General features: G+C 41.4%; 1 protein-coding gene across 36 annotated transcripts in view; it reads right to left on the bottom strand.

Moving 5' to 3' along the window:
* The window catches only part of ANK3 (ankyrin 3), an 825851-nt gene that overhangs the window by 186009 nt on the left and 622278 nt on the right, over positions 1-17564 (bottom strand). For all 36 annotated transcript variants that reach the window (XM_068258457.1, XM_068258458.1, XM_068258461.1 and 33 more), the window contains 6 exons: positions 16009-16107; positions 13948-14046; positions 6899-7096; positions 1974-2072; positions 1308-1406; positions 727-825 (listed from right to left, as the gene is read on the bottom strand). In XM_068258457.1, the coding sequence (XP_068114558.1) occupies positions 727-825; positions 1308-1406; positions 1974-2072; positions 6899-7096; positions 13948-14046; positions 16009-16107 (693 nt within the window). The remainder of the gene's footprint in view (positions 1-726; positions 826-1307; positions 1407-1973; positions 2073-6898; positions 7097-13947; positions 14047-16008; positions 16108-17564) is intronic.

The raw sequence follows: 17564 nt of genomic DNA, 5'->3' as shown, positions 1-17564 counted from the left end.
CTGGTATCTTGCTCAGGGCCTCATTTCAACTCAATCCATTCTGTAGAGAGCAAAGGGATCAGCGCCACGGAATATGTTGGTGCTTTATAAAGCAATACCGTAATAATAATAATAATAGGGATGTATAAAATCTAGATTGGATGCAGGGGAACAACTACAAAGCCATGAGCCCCAGTGCAAAACTAGCAGTCATTAATTCAATAACCTCCCAGCTTACCCACTATCTTCCTGTTTGATTGATGATTATGATGTTTTTAGCACCTAAATACAGTCAATAAAAAAGATCCAGTCCTAGAGTGCTCTCCAGTGTTTTCCAACCTTAATGAATCAAATCCATTGGAACTCTAATACACAGTTTGTTAGTGGTCTCTACTCAGAAAGCAAGTTTTAAGTAACGCCAACAGCTATAAGGAAATGATTGCAGACTCTCTACAGACTAAGCAGGTACAAGCATTGTCACATGTAACTCTATATGTGACACAGTGGTGGGTTCATCTGAGTTGTAATGACAAGTAGCTTCAACAAAAACATCCAGAGAAAAACTAAGGTAGGTTCAATGAGGCACCTTCAGTTCTGAAGAACAAACAATGAAATGTCTCCTAAATGAGACTCTTCACACCACACAATTCTGGAACTTTGCATGAGGGTATACATTATTATTCTTCTTAAAGGGACCAAAAAGGCTCCCATCAATAGACAAATATGGGAATTTGCTTATCTACTCACCACAGTGACTTCATTGGGGGAGGCACCATGCTGCAGCAACACATTAATGATATGGGTATGTCCTTGCTGAGCAGCCTGATGTAGAGGAGTGTATCCATTCTGTAAGGGTGAAACACATGTTTACAAACTATCACCTGTACTCAGTGCATCAGAAATAGTCTGCAATGTCCAAGAATAAAATATCCATAACACAGCCAAGTAACCCATAACCAGTGCTGTCTCTGCAGACTCTACTCAGGAACACCCCAGTGTATATTTCACACAGAAATAGATGTTAATGTGTTGGAATGTGTAGTTAGCAACAACAGTCTATAATGTGTATCTCTATGCATTACCAGCTATAACCATAGGGTGGCAGTGTGTTCTAGTAACTGTGTTTGTAAAGGAAGCTGTAAATAAAACTTGTTTGTTATTCATGATATGTTTTAGCCAAGAGCCATTAGCTCTCTGCTAAAAATCTTCTGATTAATATTGGTTGCTCCTGCATTCTCCATTGTTGCACCCTAAGAAGCTAGCTTATAATAGCCCTATATAATAGCCTATAATAAAACATTTTATTTCAGTAAATATTTAGTGCTCACCTTGGTTTTGGCATTCACTTTAGCACCGTGCTGCAGCAGGAAATTCACCATTTTAATGTTCCCGTAATGACTAGCAACATGCAGAGGCGTGTATCCCATCTGTAACATATACAATAAAAATGATGGTTTAGGCTTTCCCTTGGCGTTTATTAGTATATGTATTGTTTGTCAATCTGGCTCTATAAACTATGTACAACACATTCCCCATTATCCGGAACTCAGGCAACTGGAAGTCTCAACCAGCGTGCCTGAGTGGGATAACAGGGCTGAGCTTTATGAGGAGTTTTAGAGCAAGAACAACTCACTGATCGTCCAGATGCAGTCTTCAACGCATCCTGCACCTCTCAGCAGCTTTCTGGCATCCATGCAGGCTCCTGCCGTGTCACGTGACCTGATGCTGGATGGAGGACACGCCAGGAGCCATAAACGAAGGATGCTGGAAAGCCGCTGGAAGCTGCAGGATGCATAGAAGATGCGCCTGGATGGACGATCAGTGAGTCTTTTCTGCTGCCAGGGAGGGGGGGTGGGGGGGTTGAGGTAGTGCTTTTAACACCAGTATAAGTAACTAGCACATGAGTTGAACGACATTTGTGGTTCAAACCCAGTAAGAAGTATGTCTCATTTAGGATGTTACATGAAACTAGCAGCTACCACAGGATACCGCACCTTTGTGGTACACTCAATGACTGCTCCATTATTGCACAGAACCTGAGCCACGCCTACTCGATCCTCCTGAGCTGCCAGGTGAAGAGGTGTGAGACCACTCTGCAAATAACACAAGAAATTATTTCAATCAAAGTGTAAACTGAACTGCCAAACATTTTACTATTTGCCATGCAATATCAGAGAAAAGTATATATATTCCAGTGTCCAAGTAACCATTAACCTCAGAAATGGGTGCCTTTATGTCCACTTCCCCTACCCAACCCTGAACACCAACAGTTCAGGTGCCTTTTATTTTTTTGAAGGCTGCCTGAACTGACAAGTGACATGATGAGATCATAGGTACATATGGTACTAGTCCTGCAAAGAAATTATCCAAAGTCCCTAAAAAAAATGAGGCAGTTGAATATAGTTGAATATAGCCAGCTGTACTGGAAAGTAAATGAAAGTCAAAACAGTTTTATCTAGATAAGGAAACAATGCTAATATGGTTTTAGTGCTGAAAAGTTCAAAGGGTCATTACTTCTGTTTGTTTTACAGATCAATACCGCAGACTGTCATGGCTGCTGTTTAGAATGCAGTCTTCAAAATGGAGCCCTTAAACTGAAAATAAAAATATGACGCTAACGTTCTTTATACCATTAGTAAACAATATACAATTTATCATAAGTTTAATTTTAGTTCAGGTCTGCTTTAAATCAGGAAAATATTTAGCATCACAAAAGAAAATATGCTTAATTATTATCCACCTGCTAATTCTTATGTTTCTACTAAAAATGTAAAAAATAAAAAACACAATAAAATTATTATAACTGTCCTCAGTGAATGAGCATTTGGTTTTAAAACACCTTGCTCCAGAAAAAAAATACACTAATGTCCAAATAAAAGCATAATAAAACTCAAAACTGTATGCAAATTCTAAGAATGGACATTACATTAGATGCATTTCCCTTGAAATTTTACTTCTCAAATGTAATAATCCTTTGTATAGCTATTTGTTGCAGCTGTGAACCTGTCCATGCAGATTCAAGTATCTTTTGCCTGTTACTTCATATTGCCAGAGTCTAAACATTGCTCACAGTTGCTTATTGTGAAGCGGACTCCACCAATAGCCTTTTAGACGAACTGTGCAAGAAGGTCCAGCCAAGCTAGGCTGTGATAAGCTATGATTGGTGCCCGCGCACTTGGATCACATGATCAGGGCTCCCTCACAAACTGCACAGTTGATCAACATGTGAGCCCTGGAGAAATCTGGTCACATGGAGACCGGCGTCAGAGCCGCCACCAGGAGCAAGTACTGGAAGGAAAAGGGTTAGGTGCATTGCTACACATATGTTGAGTACAACCAAATGGAGATTACCCATATGGAGGATTATGCAATAAAAGGAGGGTGAAATCGTTTTTTGTGCATGTAGCCAACTTTAAATTCTTTGGCCCTGCAACAGCAAAACTTCCATGCTCTGGCCAATGGACATTGGAACATGATGGTGTCTAGTACAGTCAGTTTTTCACGTCTCCTGAGAGACGTATTTATGTGTGCAATGTGCATGGTGCCGTGAATCAGATGTGAGGGATCGTTCCAGTAACTAGCGGTGTACCTCGATCTGACCTTAAAAAAAAGCCACATTTCCCATTGCTTTTACGGGAGAAATGCAGATTTTAGTCTGCCTCGCTGCCTGGAAATCAGACATCTATCTAGGCCTAGGGGATTATTCTCCATAGGAGAGGTTTAATTATCATATTGTAGTCTTTAATAAAGCTATTTTTTCACTTTTCTAAAACACTTTGTTGAGTAGGCTTTCTTCTGCGTTTGGTATTGCAATATGAGGAAGGTGGTTGGCCTAGGGGCAAAAAGTATAAATCGGCCCTGGTAGGTCATACAGTATTCTGATGGAGTAGAGCTGTTTTAGCACTAGAAGGGGAACGTGCACAAAATTAGACAGGTGGTGGTACTATTTTAGGTGATCAGTGTAAGGTGAAAAATAACTTCAGAGAAAACTACACAGTAAAATATGTTTTTTTGTTTTTTTTTTCAAATTGCCAAACACTAAGAATTCAAGGTTTTAAGTGAATCAATTAAGACCACAGGGAAGACCAAAGGGGAATGTGAGTGAGCAGAGCCAGGCTTGAATTTACAGTTTAAAGGGAACCTGAAGCGAGGAAAATTGTTTAAAATAAACACATGACGTAGCTGCAAATGAATATTGCATAGTTACTTCGGCGTCAGTTCCTCTCAGAAGCTTACCATTTTCTTCTTACCGTGATCCCTTCCAGTTCTGACAATATTTTGTCAGAACTGAAATATACCAGTTGCTGTCAGTTATATATCAGCAGCTGTCAGTTACAACTGAATGTGCAAGGTAATGTCCATGCTTCCCTATGGCGCAAGTGGCTGATATTACAATTTAACAGTGTGCTGACCTAGAAGCTGTTATGGGGAAACGGCCATTTTTAAAATGGAGGACGGAGAAATCCATTGATGACAGTAGACAAATCGGATACAGGAGAGGAGAAAGAGGTTGAGGAGTAGACTACACAGGAGGTAAGTATGACCTGTTTGGTTATTTTAACTTTTTATTTTCAGTTCAGGTTCTCTTTAAAATCATAATCCATTTTTATTTCAATAGCCTGTATTTTTGAAAATACTAAATATCATATGCTCCACCTTTTTTGTCACCCAGGGAGCGTTATGGCTTAAACCTCGAACACAAGCTAAACTAAAAATATTTGAAAAGTCCAACAAGTGATAGATTTTGCCGTCTTAGACAACAATTTAGTGTAAAAATGTTGCGAACCAAACAAGATGAGTGACCAACATTGGGCATTGTGCCCAATCTCACCAGCGGATCAACTCAGACAACTGTTGAGCAGATAAAGTGCAGTTGGGCACAGGTGTACAATGTCGATTGAACAACATTGTTCTACTGAATGCTGACATGTTGTGCTTAACCTTCTGCCGCCCGCGTCACGCCAGTAGGCGTGGCCGCGGCGGCAGCCCCAGGACCGCCTAACGCCAATTGGCGTAAAGTCCTGGGGCTCTGTTTTGCATGAGATCGTGCGCATGGTGCGCGCGCATCTCATGCTCGGAGGGCGGAGCTTCGCCCCGCCTTCAGTCTCCGAGCGGCGCTCGGGAGACTGTTAGACGGCGATCACGCCGTCTATTTACTAGGTGCAGCGCTGCGATGAGCAGCAGCGCTGCACTGGGGACAGCCGTGTGACACGGTTGTCCCCATGGGGGACAAGAGAGCGATCGGCTCTCATAGGCAGAAGCCTATGACAGCCGATCGCCGTAATTGGCCGGCTGTGGGGAGGGAGGGAGCGAGGGAGGGAAGGGATTTAAAGGAAGAGTGGTTTTTTTTTAAAAAGTGACAACACAAATATTTATAAAAAAAAATAAACATGGGGGGAGCGATCAGACCCCACCAACAGAGAGCTCTGTTGGTGGGGAGAAAAAGGGGGGGGGGAATCACTTGTGTGCTGATTTGTGCGGCCCTGCAGCTTGGCCTTAAAGCTGCAGTGGCCAATTTTGCTAAAAATGGCCTGGTCACTAGGGGGGTTTAGCCCTGCAGTCCTCAAGTGGTTAATGTAAATTGTTCTACTGAATGCTGACATGTTGTGCTTAATGTAAATTCCCCTAGCGATCGCAGTATTTACCGTAAATGAGTTGGTTGTTTGCAATATCGTTGTGTGGAAACGACAAGTCTTTTCAACAATGTCGGCAGTTAAGTCGTTTCCGCCGTCTGTTCTCTGCGACCTGTTTGGCGTGTGTATGATGTTTAGTTTATGTTATAGATATAGTGCAGATGTATGTTTTAGTCTCTAGTTTTGATTTTCAGTGAAGACTATTCTAAGAATTTTGCCTCTAGTGAAGAAAAAAAGTAGTCAAACCGGCCTTCCTTGCTTAATTCCATTGTGAGGTCAGAGAGCAGTGCCGTTACAGATATTACTTGTCAGAATGGATGTCAGTAGCACAATCACACAGATATGAAGCATTAGGAAGCCCAGAGCAGACTAGTGTATTTAGTATTGCTATCTAAAAATGTGATAGGATGGGCCTAATTTTCCTGCAACATGATGCCATATGTGTGGGGTCTGCATGTTCTCATGAGCTACATGTGGCTTTCTTGACCACAGTTCAAAGACATATTGATAAAACAATTGGCCTCTGAGTAAATACGTTTTTCTAATGCTATTAAGAGAAGTTTAGATTGCAAGCTCCGGTGGGACCTGGAGTGATCTGTACAAATAATGCTTTCCAGACATACGTTTTGCAGAACATAGTGTTCCATTGATTTGCTTGCTACTTTAGGAAAGATAGGACTTTTTGCTTAATATTCTGGTTAAATGTAAATTTCCAGTTCAGTCAGTTTTCCATATCCCTTTATAGAACTTTAATTTAAATTATGCATTAAAAAAAATTGTTAAAATATTTTTTTCCTGCAAAATGTGAAAAGGAAAATATCTGCTGTGCCGATGCAGTCTGTCATCTCCTCCTTTGTGATCTTCAGGTGCCTTCTCACTCCCAATCAGTCCAATACCCTCCGGCTTTTGTCACCTGGATATGCAGTGCTTGCTATGACTAAGGACCATTGTGTGTCTGAAACATGTTAGCAAACATGTTGTGCCATTTTTGACTAATTCAACAAAGGTTTATATTTGTGTGCACCTATAACGGTACACCCCAATGCAAAAAAAGGATTTATCCTCCATGTGCAACCCCAGTCCAGCATAACCCCTTCTCAAAGAGTATATGCAGGGGTTCTCCTGTACTGAGCAGTTGAAAAGGGTGCAGGCGGCGAAGGGGCTCAGTTATGGCTTACTGTCCTGTGTATATATGAGTGATGTTTGAATTCTTTGACATGCAGTGGAAATGCCACATGGGGTTGAGTCCAAATGAAATGAAAAGATGGGATGAGCACAGTTTGTACCTTGTTGCTGACACTGACATTGGCATTTCTGGTGAGCAGTAGAGACACCATATCCACATGCCCCTCCTGGGCAGCAAGATGAATAGGAGCAATGCCCAGCTTGGTAACTGCATTGGCATCTGCCCCATATTCCAGTAAGGTGGTGGCAATTTCCATTTGGTTTTTCTTTGCAGCTATGTGCAGAGGTGTGTAACCATTCTGTGAAGAAAAAAGAAATCAGTCGTAAACATTTTACAAGGACATTCATACTTGGGAGGCTTTATAAGAGAAGATGGGTGGCTCATAACAAGTCAATCACTAAATCACAGCACTAAGTAGATTCTGTATATCCTGAATGCTTCATTAAAGCTAAACTACAGTCATAATAGATTAGCCACACTATCCTAAGCTCTTTCATTGTTTTATTATTTAATGAATGCCATGCTCAGCATCCAGGCATGGAGGCCCTTGCAAGCCACTCTAGTCCCAATGTAAAATTTTCGATTTAATTCTGTGACTAATTTGAATTTGCCACCAAGAATTCTCACGGGTCCCAATGAACCATGTACCAATAGGAAAATGTGCCAATAGACAGATTCCCCATCTGTTAGAGGGGGGGGGGGGGGGGGGTAGAAATGGCAACAAGGGGTTGTTCCAGGGCCAGATTTACCATAAGGCACTGTAGGCACGTGCCTACAGTCGCCTGATGATGGAAAAGCAGCTCGCTTACCTCCCTCCCCTAGTGCCTCCCTCCTTCCCTATGCAGAGTCCCAAGCAGAGAGTAAATAAGAGGTTACTCGTGCAGCTCTCGGCATTCCACTGACGGATGACACATTCCGACGGGAAAGAGAAGGGAGAAGTGACAGCTGGGCCGGCCAGCCAGCACACTTGTGGTCCTGTTTGGTGGGGGGATTGCAGGTTCATGGAGGGCGAAGTCTATTGTGCCAGGACATCTGTGCCAGTGGGCTCCAGTGATGTAAATCCGGGCCTGAGTTGTTCTATGGTTATAACTACAAATCATGGGGCCCTAAACAAAAGATGGACGGGCCCTCCATGTATTAACCCTTTTCACCCCCTAACTGTGGTGACCTCCATGGCCAGGGGGTACATTTCTCACCATAATCCACTCCCTTCAATAACGGTGCACCCCAACCATAACAAGTGTAATATTGTATATTACACAAGTATAGCACAGGGGAGGGTGAGGACTTGGGGCCCCTCATGGCCCTGCAGTTGCTGGGACTGCTTCCCTTATAGTTATGCCTCTGATGTGAACTACACAAGAAAGATGATTGTCAAGAGAAATAACAGAATATTGAACAACAAAACAAGCCTACATTAGTGTATTTTAACAGAATACATTAATAGACCTTTTTCAGTGTGAGTGTTTTGGGATGGGTGGGGTGGGGGTGGTCACACATTACCCCCTTTATCTGTTTCCATTGATGAGGGTGGCTATTTGGTAGTTGTCCACGTAGCACCATAAGCCTCCACTATTTATTATCTCTACCTGCTCAACATCCAAAGGTGGAGGAGAGTCCTTCTACTTAACATTGGAAAAAAGGTGTAATTTGTAGCTAAATCGTTTACCCTGCTCACTTGGCAACATACCCTTCTAATGACTGAAGCCATGAGAGCTGGGGTTTGCTATGGAGTCCCAGATGCTCTGGCTCTTGCGTGCTGGCCCCCTTCTGCAGGGTGGATTGTACAGTATTAAAAAATAAAAATGTTTTGTTATGCACTGCACTGCATCTTTTTGCCTATAGAGGGGGCCCAATCTACCTGGTGATGAATAAGGAAACTTGCAAGTGTGCATTTTACTTATTCATCCAAATAAAGACACAGAAACCCAGAAGGCTTTGTGCTTCACAGGTTGATCACCTACTTGGGAAGTACAGTATGTGATAGAATCTTGCTTTGCGTTCGCAGCTGCAGTGATTTATTAAGCTGAACAATTACAATTGCAGTCCTTTGGCTTAGTGACTCAAGCCTCCTGTTCATGATAGATCTTATGGTACTCATACACGGTACAATAAAAACGTTTGATTATCCCGTTTATTTGACCAAAATGATCGAATCGAATAAAAGTCAAAAATATTTTTTTCCGATCAAGGAAAATGAACGATTATCCCGTTTTTTGTTTTTGTTTTTATAAAAATATGATCGGACATGTTGGAAAATCTTTATATTTGATCTAACAGAATAATCGAACGAAATTATGTAATCGAAAGAAAAAGTTGCACCATACATGGGCACCTTAAGAATCTGATTGACATGGGCTAGCAAAGAAAAGATGTTTGTTTTGAAACCTGCACTGCAAAATATATTTTAAACCGCTATCTCTGCCCGGGACTGACCTTTATGCATCTTCTAGATCACTGCAGCAAGGGTATCATCATGGGTGTGGCTTTATGTGATGGTTCAATTACTTTAAAGCCTTGAGAAACCTGTTATGCTTTTTCTGTTTTCTTGTTCACAAACATAGGACGAGTGTGTAGAGAGCAAAGAGGCTCACACACAATTTAGGCTTCAGCCTAGGGCGGGGGTTTGGTTTGGATCGAGGGTCGGGTCAACTTACTTCAGACTGCTGGGGGGCTGGAGTATACACAAGATGCTGTAGAAGTCTTTGCGGGCCAGACAGTGAAGCCTACCCAGGTGACAACCTGCAGTGGACAGCAGTGTCACCCGATGTGGAATTTGATCGGAAACCAGCGAATTACTGCTTTCTGGCTTCCATGTGGATGGGTGGTGCCAGCACTGCTATTCTATATGTGGACCACCAATAGTTAAAGATGTCGCTGGCCGCATCTATAAGTAATACATTTTGTGTGTGGGAGGCCAATAAAAAAAAGCCTCAGAGGGCCACATTCGGCCCACGGGCCTTAGTTTGAGAACCACTGGCCTAGGGTGATTAAGTGTAAAGGGTGGAGTGGACACCCTTTTGCTTCAGTGTTGTGCATTTTTGTTTATCTATATAAGCCAAGAAGCCATAATAAAATGAATGGTAGCAGTTAACGAGATTTCACTTTACTATAGTCATGTCACTTAAATATATAGGGGTGTATTCACTAAACTGTGGTAATCAGAATAACATGCATTAAGTTTACACGTGATAAGTAGATATAAAGTAGCTTCGTTTGCATGCGATATGCACTGTATATAATGTATTGCAGTCTGATCTATTCATTGTGAGGTAAGACTTTATGCACATTATTCTGAGTACCGCAGTTTAGTGAATACACCACACTGAATCCTGAAAATGGCAGTGTACTGATCTTTCTGTATGATGACCGTATGTTGTTCATTCACATAAGCCAGTGTTAACCTAATTTATCCATTTGCCTTTCAGTTGGAATATACAGGTTCCTGCTTTACTTCTGCAATGGAATCAGCTGTGATCCACAAGTGCATTCACTATACTGTGCTCCCTGGCGCCAGCTGGAGGTGGCACAGCTTAGAGTTTTAGAGGTGCTGTTATTGTACAGATGGACTTGACTTGGCCACAGACAGGATGGCATGGTTTCCAATGGCGGAGGCCGATTCACCAATGAGCTTAGGTAGCTTGGGGTAAATCGATATAAACCTACAAGGCTCAGTATAATGTTAGGATCAATAAAATACTGTGTATCTGTATTGTGACACCTCTTTTTTTGTTTTCCTCCACTGATACTATAATTGATGTGCCTACACAATGGGTAGGAATGTCTCTGTTCCGGTCATTCCAGTTCCCCATTTTTATAGAGATGCAGGTTAGTGTATTTCTCAATCTTGATTTTATGTTCTGATCACATTATCTTCTTTATAGGGGATCAACGTATAATGTAAATTTTGTTTGTTCTCTCAGGATCTGGCCATTCGGAGACCACTCAGAGTTAAAAAATGGAACCAAATTATATTTTAGGCTACGTTCACAGCGGCCATTGAGTTCCTTGTTAGGAATGCAACAGATCAGGACAGTGCGGTGCGCACATAAGGCCTGCGATGCGTCAGATACAGCGAAGCATTCAATCAATAAAAAGTATGCTTCACTCTTACTGTTAGTTACAAAGTCCCAACCATTATACCGCAATGCTCCTGCCGCACTGTGAACGTCACATAGGTGGTGTATTACAGTGCCGTAAGCTGTATAACAAAGCAGTCATTACCCTGCACCAATGTGAACGTGGCCTCCCATTTTAAAATCCTATAACATATTTGCTTGTGCCAATAGTAAGTGAATCCTTAGGATTATCATACTATTGGAAGATAAGATCAGGCGCGAGGGAGACACACTGTTTTATGTAGAGGACAGGGATAGAACACACGTGGATGTGAAAAAAGAAGCGGTCTGCGAACCTCAGAAAAAGAGTTGTACATAGAAGACTGGTCAGTCACCATGTCTCTCCTCTTCATTTGAAGGTCAGTTTTCCTGGCTCTCCCCTTTATAGAAGATCACATATAGCTACCCCAACCCACAGAGCACGTTGTGTGTATATCTGATGCCAGATACATTCCACATTCATTAGTCACTGCATTACTGTCAAGGCTTGGTCAGAGGAAGCTTTTATCGTAATGACACATTCTGATTCAGTGTCAATCAACTGTCTCAGGATTCTAAAAGAGCAGCCCGTAAAATGTACAGCTATGAGCAGAGTCACTGCTTCGGTAATTACTTCTAAATACTGAGCTCTCCTGACCTCCGGTAACTGGCAGGCCTTGCTCACAGTGGCGCACAAAAATACCAAATTTTCAATGCTAAGACAAAGTTAAAAAATTGCATATGCAATAAATGAAGGTTGATATAGTTCATTTTTAACAGCAAACTGGAGGGTGTTAAGAAACCTTATCTAATTTTATATGATGGTATGTGATTATAAAAGTCAGGAGTGTTGCTAGGATCCTGGAGGAACAGGGTATCCCTGGGTACCAACTTACCAAGAAGGCAGAAATGTACGTATGGTCATGGTGGGTTATGGGTGATGCCAAATGTACATGAACCTCGCAGCAGTGTAACTCAAAGACAGTGGGCCTGCCCAGCAAAACTCCTTTAACCACCTCAAACCCATCCTTTGAGGGGTTAAAACAGGCCTGCGGGCACGTGTGTGCACACCCGCAGAACCTGTGCACGCATGTCCTATATGCACTAATTAGTGCACAAATAGGACGATTTAAAATGTTCATTTGGCCTAAAAGTGAACCTCCGGACTAAAAATCTACTCGGCAGAACTGAAAAGGCTTGGTGTTTCTTTAACAGTTTCACAGCATCAGAACTTTTTTTTTCTTACCAAAGCAACATTTTAGCTGCATTTTTATCTAAGCTCCACCCATCAAAGAAAAAAAGCCCAGGCTTTTTTTCCCTGATGCTGTGCAGAGCATGATGGGATTGCCCATATTGTTATCCACGTTGCCTAGCAACTGGGAGAGGTGCTCAGGACACAGGACAGTTGGAACTGTGTCTCATGCTCCCTGTCGCCTCCTTTCAACCGAAAAGATGGCTGCCATCATGAAATCAAACATTTGCCTGTTCTTTTAAAACAGTGTGGGTAAGAGATTATATTACCTATCTATTTTAATTAACATAACTAATGTAACTTAATGACAGTATGTTTGTTTAGGCTGAAGTTCCTCTTTAAGTGGCTAATATAAAATAAACTTCTGGCTATTATACAAATTGCCATTTGAGTAATAACATCCACTTTTTAGATAATAATTAATAATAATAAACAAAAGTAGGCTTAAATCTAATCTTGTGTAGAGCTTATAATATTCATGGACAGGCACCAGACTGGTTTAATTGAAGCGGAGTATATTTTTCTGCCTAACTATATCTCTGTGACCATCACTGGAGGGAGGCCTTCTACTGTATTTTTTAATTTTTTGGCAACGCCTCCGGTAAACTTATTTGCTCTGCCATGACCCCCCCCCCCATCCTTTTTTGGGTCATTACCTGCACTCCAGCAGTCAGCTATTTTCTACAGAAGAGTGTCCAGTGTATCCATCCCATGACCAATATTAACAAGATGACTCTTTGTATAATCTGCCCTTCAAGTGAATTCAATAATCACCTTATGAGGCTGCCTTGAACATGCGCTGCGTAATATGTTGGCGCTTTATAAATACAATAAATAATAATAATAATAATAATAATAATAATAAGTATAACTACTGTATATTCTGGTGTATAAGACTACTTTTTAACCCTTGAAAATCATCTGAAAAGTCAGGGGTCGTCTCCTACGCTGGGTGTCATTGATGCCGGGTGATACGCCCTATCCTGTTACCGACTCTCAGATCTTGCTGCTGAGGACTGTAGTGAAGCGGCGCAGATGCACATGTGCGAGATCTGAGAGGCAGAGAAGGAGGTAAATAGGACACAAGGGTAGGCTGGAAGGGTGAAAGAGGCACGTTTTATAGGCACAGCGTGATCTATTCTTCCATACCGCTCTGATAAACTGGTAGACAGGTAGAGCTGACCAATCCACTTAGGGAGAGAAAGAATTGACCAATCCAACTAGTCAATCATTTATATACTGTTATATACTGGGTGCCACATACAGTACAGCACCAGAATCTGTTCATACATAGCACCAGTATAGGATGTTTTTTTTACATTTTTATTTGGTGTGCGTTGGAAGAGGGGTAGTCTTATACAGAGATTATATCCCAAACTCTATATTTTAACTGGAAAAGTTGGGGGGTCATCTTATACACCCAGTCGTCTTATACACCGGAATGTAATGTATTCCCACCGGCTTCTCTGTCTCCATTCATCACAGGCATAACATACCCAATGGGACTCCTCTTCAAAGTCTTCTTTTTATTTTTGTCTTATTGACTTTACAGTTTTTGTCAAATAACCAGCACTTCAAATGAAAATACATCTTTAATTAGATGAACCCTCAACTCTAATAGAGCTACATACACTCTTCAGAAAAAGAAAAAGGCTTACAGGACCACTATCAGGAAAAAGTTGTAAAATGTAAAATACACGTAAACACATACATAACACACTACATTTCTCTTAGAGTGAAATGCACTATAAATGACTTTTTTGGAGTTTTCCAGAGTGGAAGGTTATTTCACACAGTTACCTTTGCAGATCCATGTGGGGACGCTCCTTTATCCAGCAGTAGCAGTGCCACTTTCTGGTTATCATAGTGTGCTGCGACATGCAGTGGCGTTAGACCGCTCTAGAAACACATGCAGAAACACCAAATGTTAGCACTAGCACTGTGATGTCTGACTTAGTTTGTGAAGTGTTAATCATCATATTAACTTAGTTACAAAACAATAAACAGGGTAAAACCAATTGGGATCCATTTTGAAACTATTATTTGATCAGAATATGGAGATGGCATGTAACGCCTAAAGCTTTATTTCTAGAAAATATTTCTAAAAATGCCCCTTAAGGTGCGTACTCACCTTTGATGGATGTCGTCCGTCGAGGATCGGGAACAGATCCCCTTGGGAGACATCGCTGGGCCTGGCTGTACAGATGCACTGTGTTGCTATGCGGCTTGCAGAGGAGCGGCATGAACAGAACGATCAGCCGTCGCTGGTGGTGAGTTAATTTGCCAAGCAGATTGCTTGCGGGTCGGGGGCCGCTGTACACACTCCTAATTATTGGCTGAGGTAGTAGTTATTGGCCGCCTCAGCTGACTTTTGTCAGGCGTGTGTAGGAGTCCTTTAAGAGAGCCTTGTTATTGTTTTTACAATTGTAATAGGGAATCAGTTTGTTTCTAAATGTTTGGTAAGGTGTACAGCATCTTGGAAGGAAATCCTACAGCTTTTGTGAGGAAAGCTCTGCTCTGTCAAAACTAGGATACAGAGCAAGAATAATACATAAATACTTAAAGTCTAGTTACCATATATACTCGCATATAAGCCGACCCACATATAAGCTGAGGTATCCATGTTTGCCCCAAAAAATCAGGAAAAAGTGATTGACTCGCTTATAAGCCCCCTCCCCAGTATAGCCCCCTTCACAGTAGTCAGATATGCCCCCAGTACAAGTCAGCCCTATCCCTATATCCAGATGTGCCCTAAGGATCATACAGCTGTGTCTCAAGATGCCGATAAATTGCGTCATAGATATGAGGCATGAAAATTGCCACACCAGAAGAATCCCTGATCATTGCATTGACATGTTGCTTGCACACTCCGTTTCACATGCCAGGGGACACAGGTAGTCTTGAGCAGCGCACCTGACATGCACACCATGTTGCAGGGGATGGAGGGCATACAAACAGCAGGGATACAACTGGCAAGAGCGGGATCACTAGTACACGATCCTTACCGTCCTCTGCCAGTAACCAAACCTGCTCCACCATCTGTTCTGCTCCACCATCTGTTCTGCTCCACTGACTCGCATATAAGCCGAGGGGGTAACTTTTCAGCACATTCTTTGTGCTGAAAAATTAGGCTTATATACGCAAGTATATAAGGTACATTGGGTTTTTCACTTGAATTTTTATCCACCACATAGTACAGTAAAAACATGGCTATTCACAACACACACAATAAAGATACTTCAAGCTTGCTCTCAAATCCATACACCAGGCACAGATGTCTTCCTAGATCTGTATAGGCTCTTTGCTGCAGAGATTGTTTATATGTTTACAGACACTCATTGAATGATTCAAAATAAATCATTTATCTATTTCTTGTTAAAGAGCAAAGACACTTTCTGCATGACAGACTGTCTGCGCTACAAGCTGCAATTCTTTCTGAGAAATTCTGTCTGTGCGTCTGTGTCTTCCACACTGAACAGTGGAGTTATGTAATCCAAGCAACCGCATTAGCCCCACCCTGTCTGAAACGAATCCTCTGTACTCAGCCGTGTCTGATCAGGTGGTCAAAATTTTGTAACAATTTTTTTTTTTAAGAGAGAAACACATTGATTACTATGCTGTAAGATGGTATTTTTGAAACTGTCCCTGGAGATGAGGGTAACATTTAGGTAACAGAGATGATTTATCAAAACTGTACAGAACAAAAACTAAGCAAATGTAAAGTAGTTCACATGTAAAAAAAAAAAAAAAAAAAAAAAAAAAAAAAACTAAGCAAACGTAAAACTTGCTCCTTCATTGAAAAAAAACCTCTTCTAACATTAGACAGCAGTGTGACAGCTACTGAGATTGGCCCACACCCACCTTTCCAGCAGCATCCGGAGAAGCACTCTTTTGTAATAGCAGTTTGGCCACTTCAAGCTTCCCATACTTTGCAGCGACATGCAGAGGAGTAAATCCTTTCTGTAATTATGAAATATGAAAGTGGCTGAACAGGTTATGCATATACTGTACATTCTCCATATTAGTATGTTACATCACCCTTATCTTATTTTTTTTTGTAATAGCCACTGCTTCAGCCAGTGCAAAATGTACAACTTATGGCCAATCTAGAAATGGATAGGGCCACCTTTGACAGCTCTTTTCCACTTAGAAATGCAATTGCGCTGTGATGCAATAGCTTTTGCTCCCAATTTCCACTACTGTTATTGGCTCAATTGCACCAAAAACGCAGGAAGAAGATTGCGCTCTGGAGAAAATTGCGCTGCAAACTGATCACTCAAATGGAAACAGTCATTACTGTTTTCACCAATTTTAAAGAGAAACTCCGACCAAGAATTGAACTTTATCCCAATCAGTAGCTGAAACCCCCTTTTACATGAGAAATCTATTCCTTTTCACAAACAGACCATCAGGGGGCACTGTATGGCTGATATTGTGGTGAAACCCCTCCCACAAAGAAATTCTGAGTACGTACTCTTGGCAGTTTCCTGTCTGTGAACCTTGTTGCATTGTGGGAAATAGCTGTTTAAAGCTGCTTCCAACTGCCAAAAAAGCATGCAGCAGCTACATCGTCTGCCAACAGTAAAAATGTCACCATGTAATAAATGTCAGAATGTAAATCAGGGATTTAAAAGATTTTACAATGGGCAAACACTGACTAAATCATTTATACATAATTATTGTAAAAATGAAGCACTTTTTTATTACATTATTTTCACTGGAGTTCCTCTTTAACTGTACCAAGCATTCTGCGATCCACTAGCAATCAGAATCAAGTCGTAAAACCTTGGTAAGTGGAAGAGAGCCCTTATGCCTAGTACACATGATGCAATTTTCCGCTAGATTGGCGATCGAATCGATTATTTCAGACAGGTCCTTTCTGATTTCCGATTGTTTATCTGATCAATTTTCTGATCATGTCTATACAAAATCGATTAGAAAAAAAAAAAAAAAGCTCCAGCTCATAAGAATTCCCTTAGATGATTGCAAGAGGGAGCCCTTCTGCCTGAAGACTGTTACATGATCTTAACAGAATGCAGCTGTCACCCACTTCCTCTGGGTTTAAACCTATGCTAAAATAAGAAGAAGGGACTTCCTGTCCAACACATTTCAAGCAAAACTATAAAAGACATGATTTTTAATCAGTGCATTTGTTTATACAGAAAGGATACATAGCTAAGCATAGGGCTCAGTGTTTACTTTATTTCTGCTCAAAAATAAAGCTCTCCACTCCCTTAACCAACCATCACACAGCATATTACAACCACAACACCTCATCGGCTGGGACATTTAATCCTCCTAAACACCTTTAACTTTGATTGACCGAGCACTGACCAATTTTACCACCTCCATGCAGTATGAGCGTTTACCTACACATAGTATTCAAAATCTGTTGTCCCTCATACTACATGAAGGTG

The sequence above is a fragment of the Hyperolius riggenbachi genome, chromosome 10 (genome assembly GCF_040937935.1).
Source record: "Hyperolius riggenbachi isolate aHypRig1 chromosome 10, aHypRig1.pri, whole genome shotgun sequence".
NCBI lineage: Eukaryota > Metazoa > Chordata > Amphibia > Anura > Hyperoliidae > Hyperolius > Hyperolius riggenbachi.
This window is presented reverse-complemented; position numbering and strand designations above follow the sequence as displayed.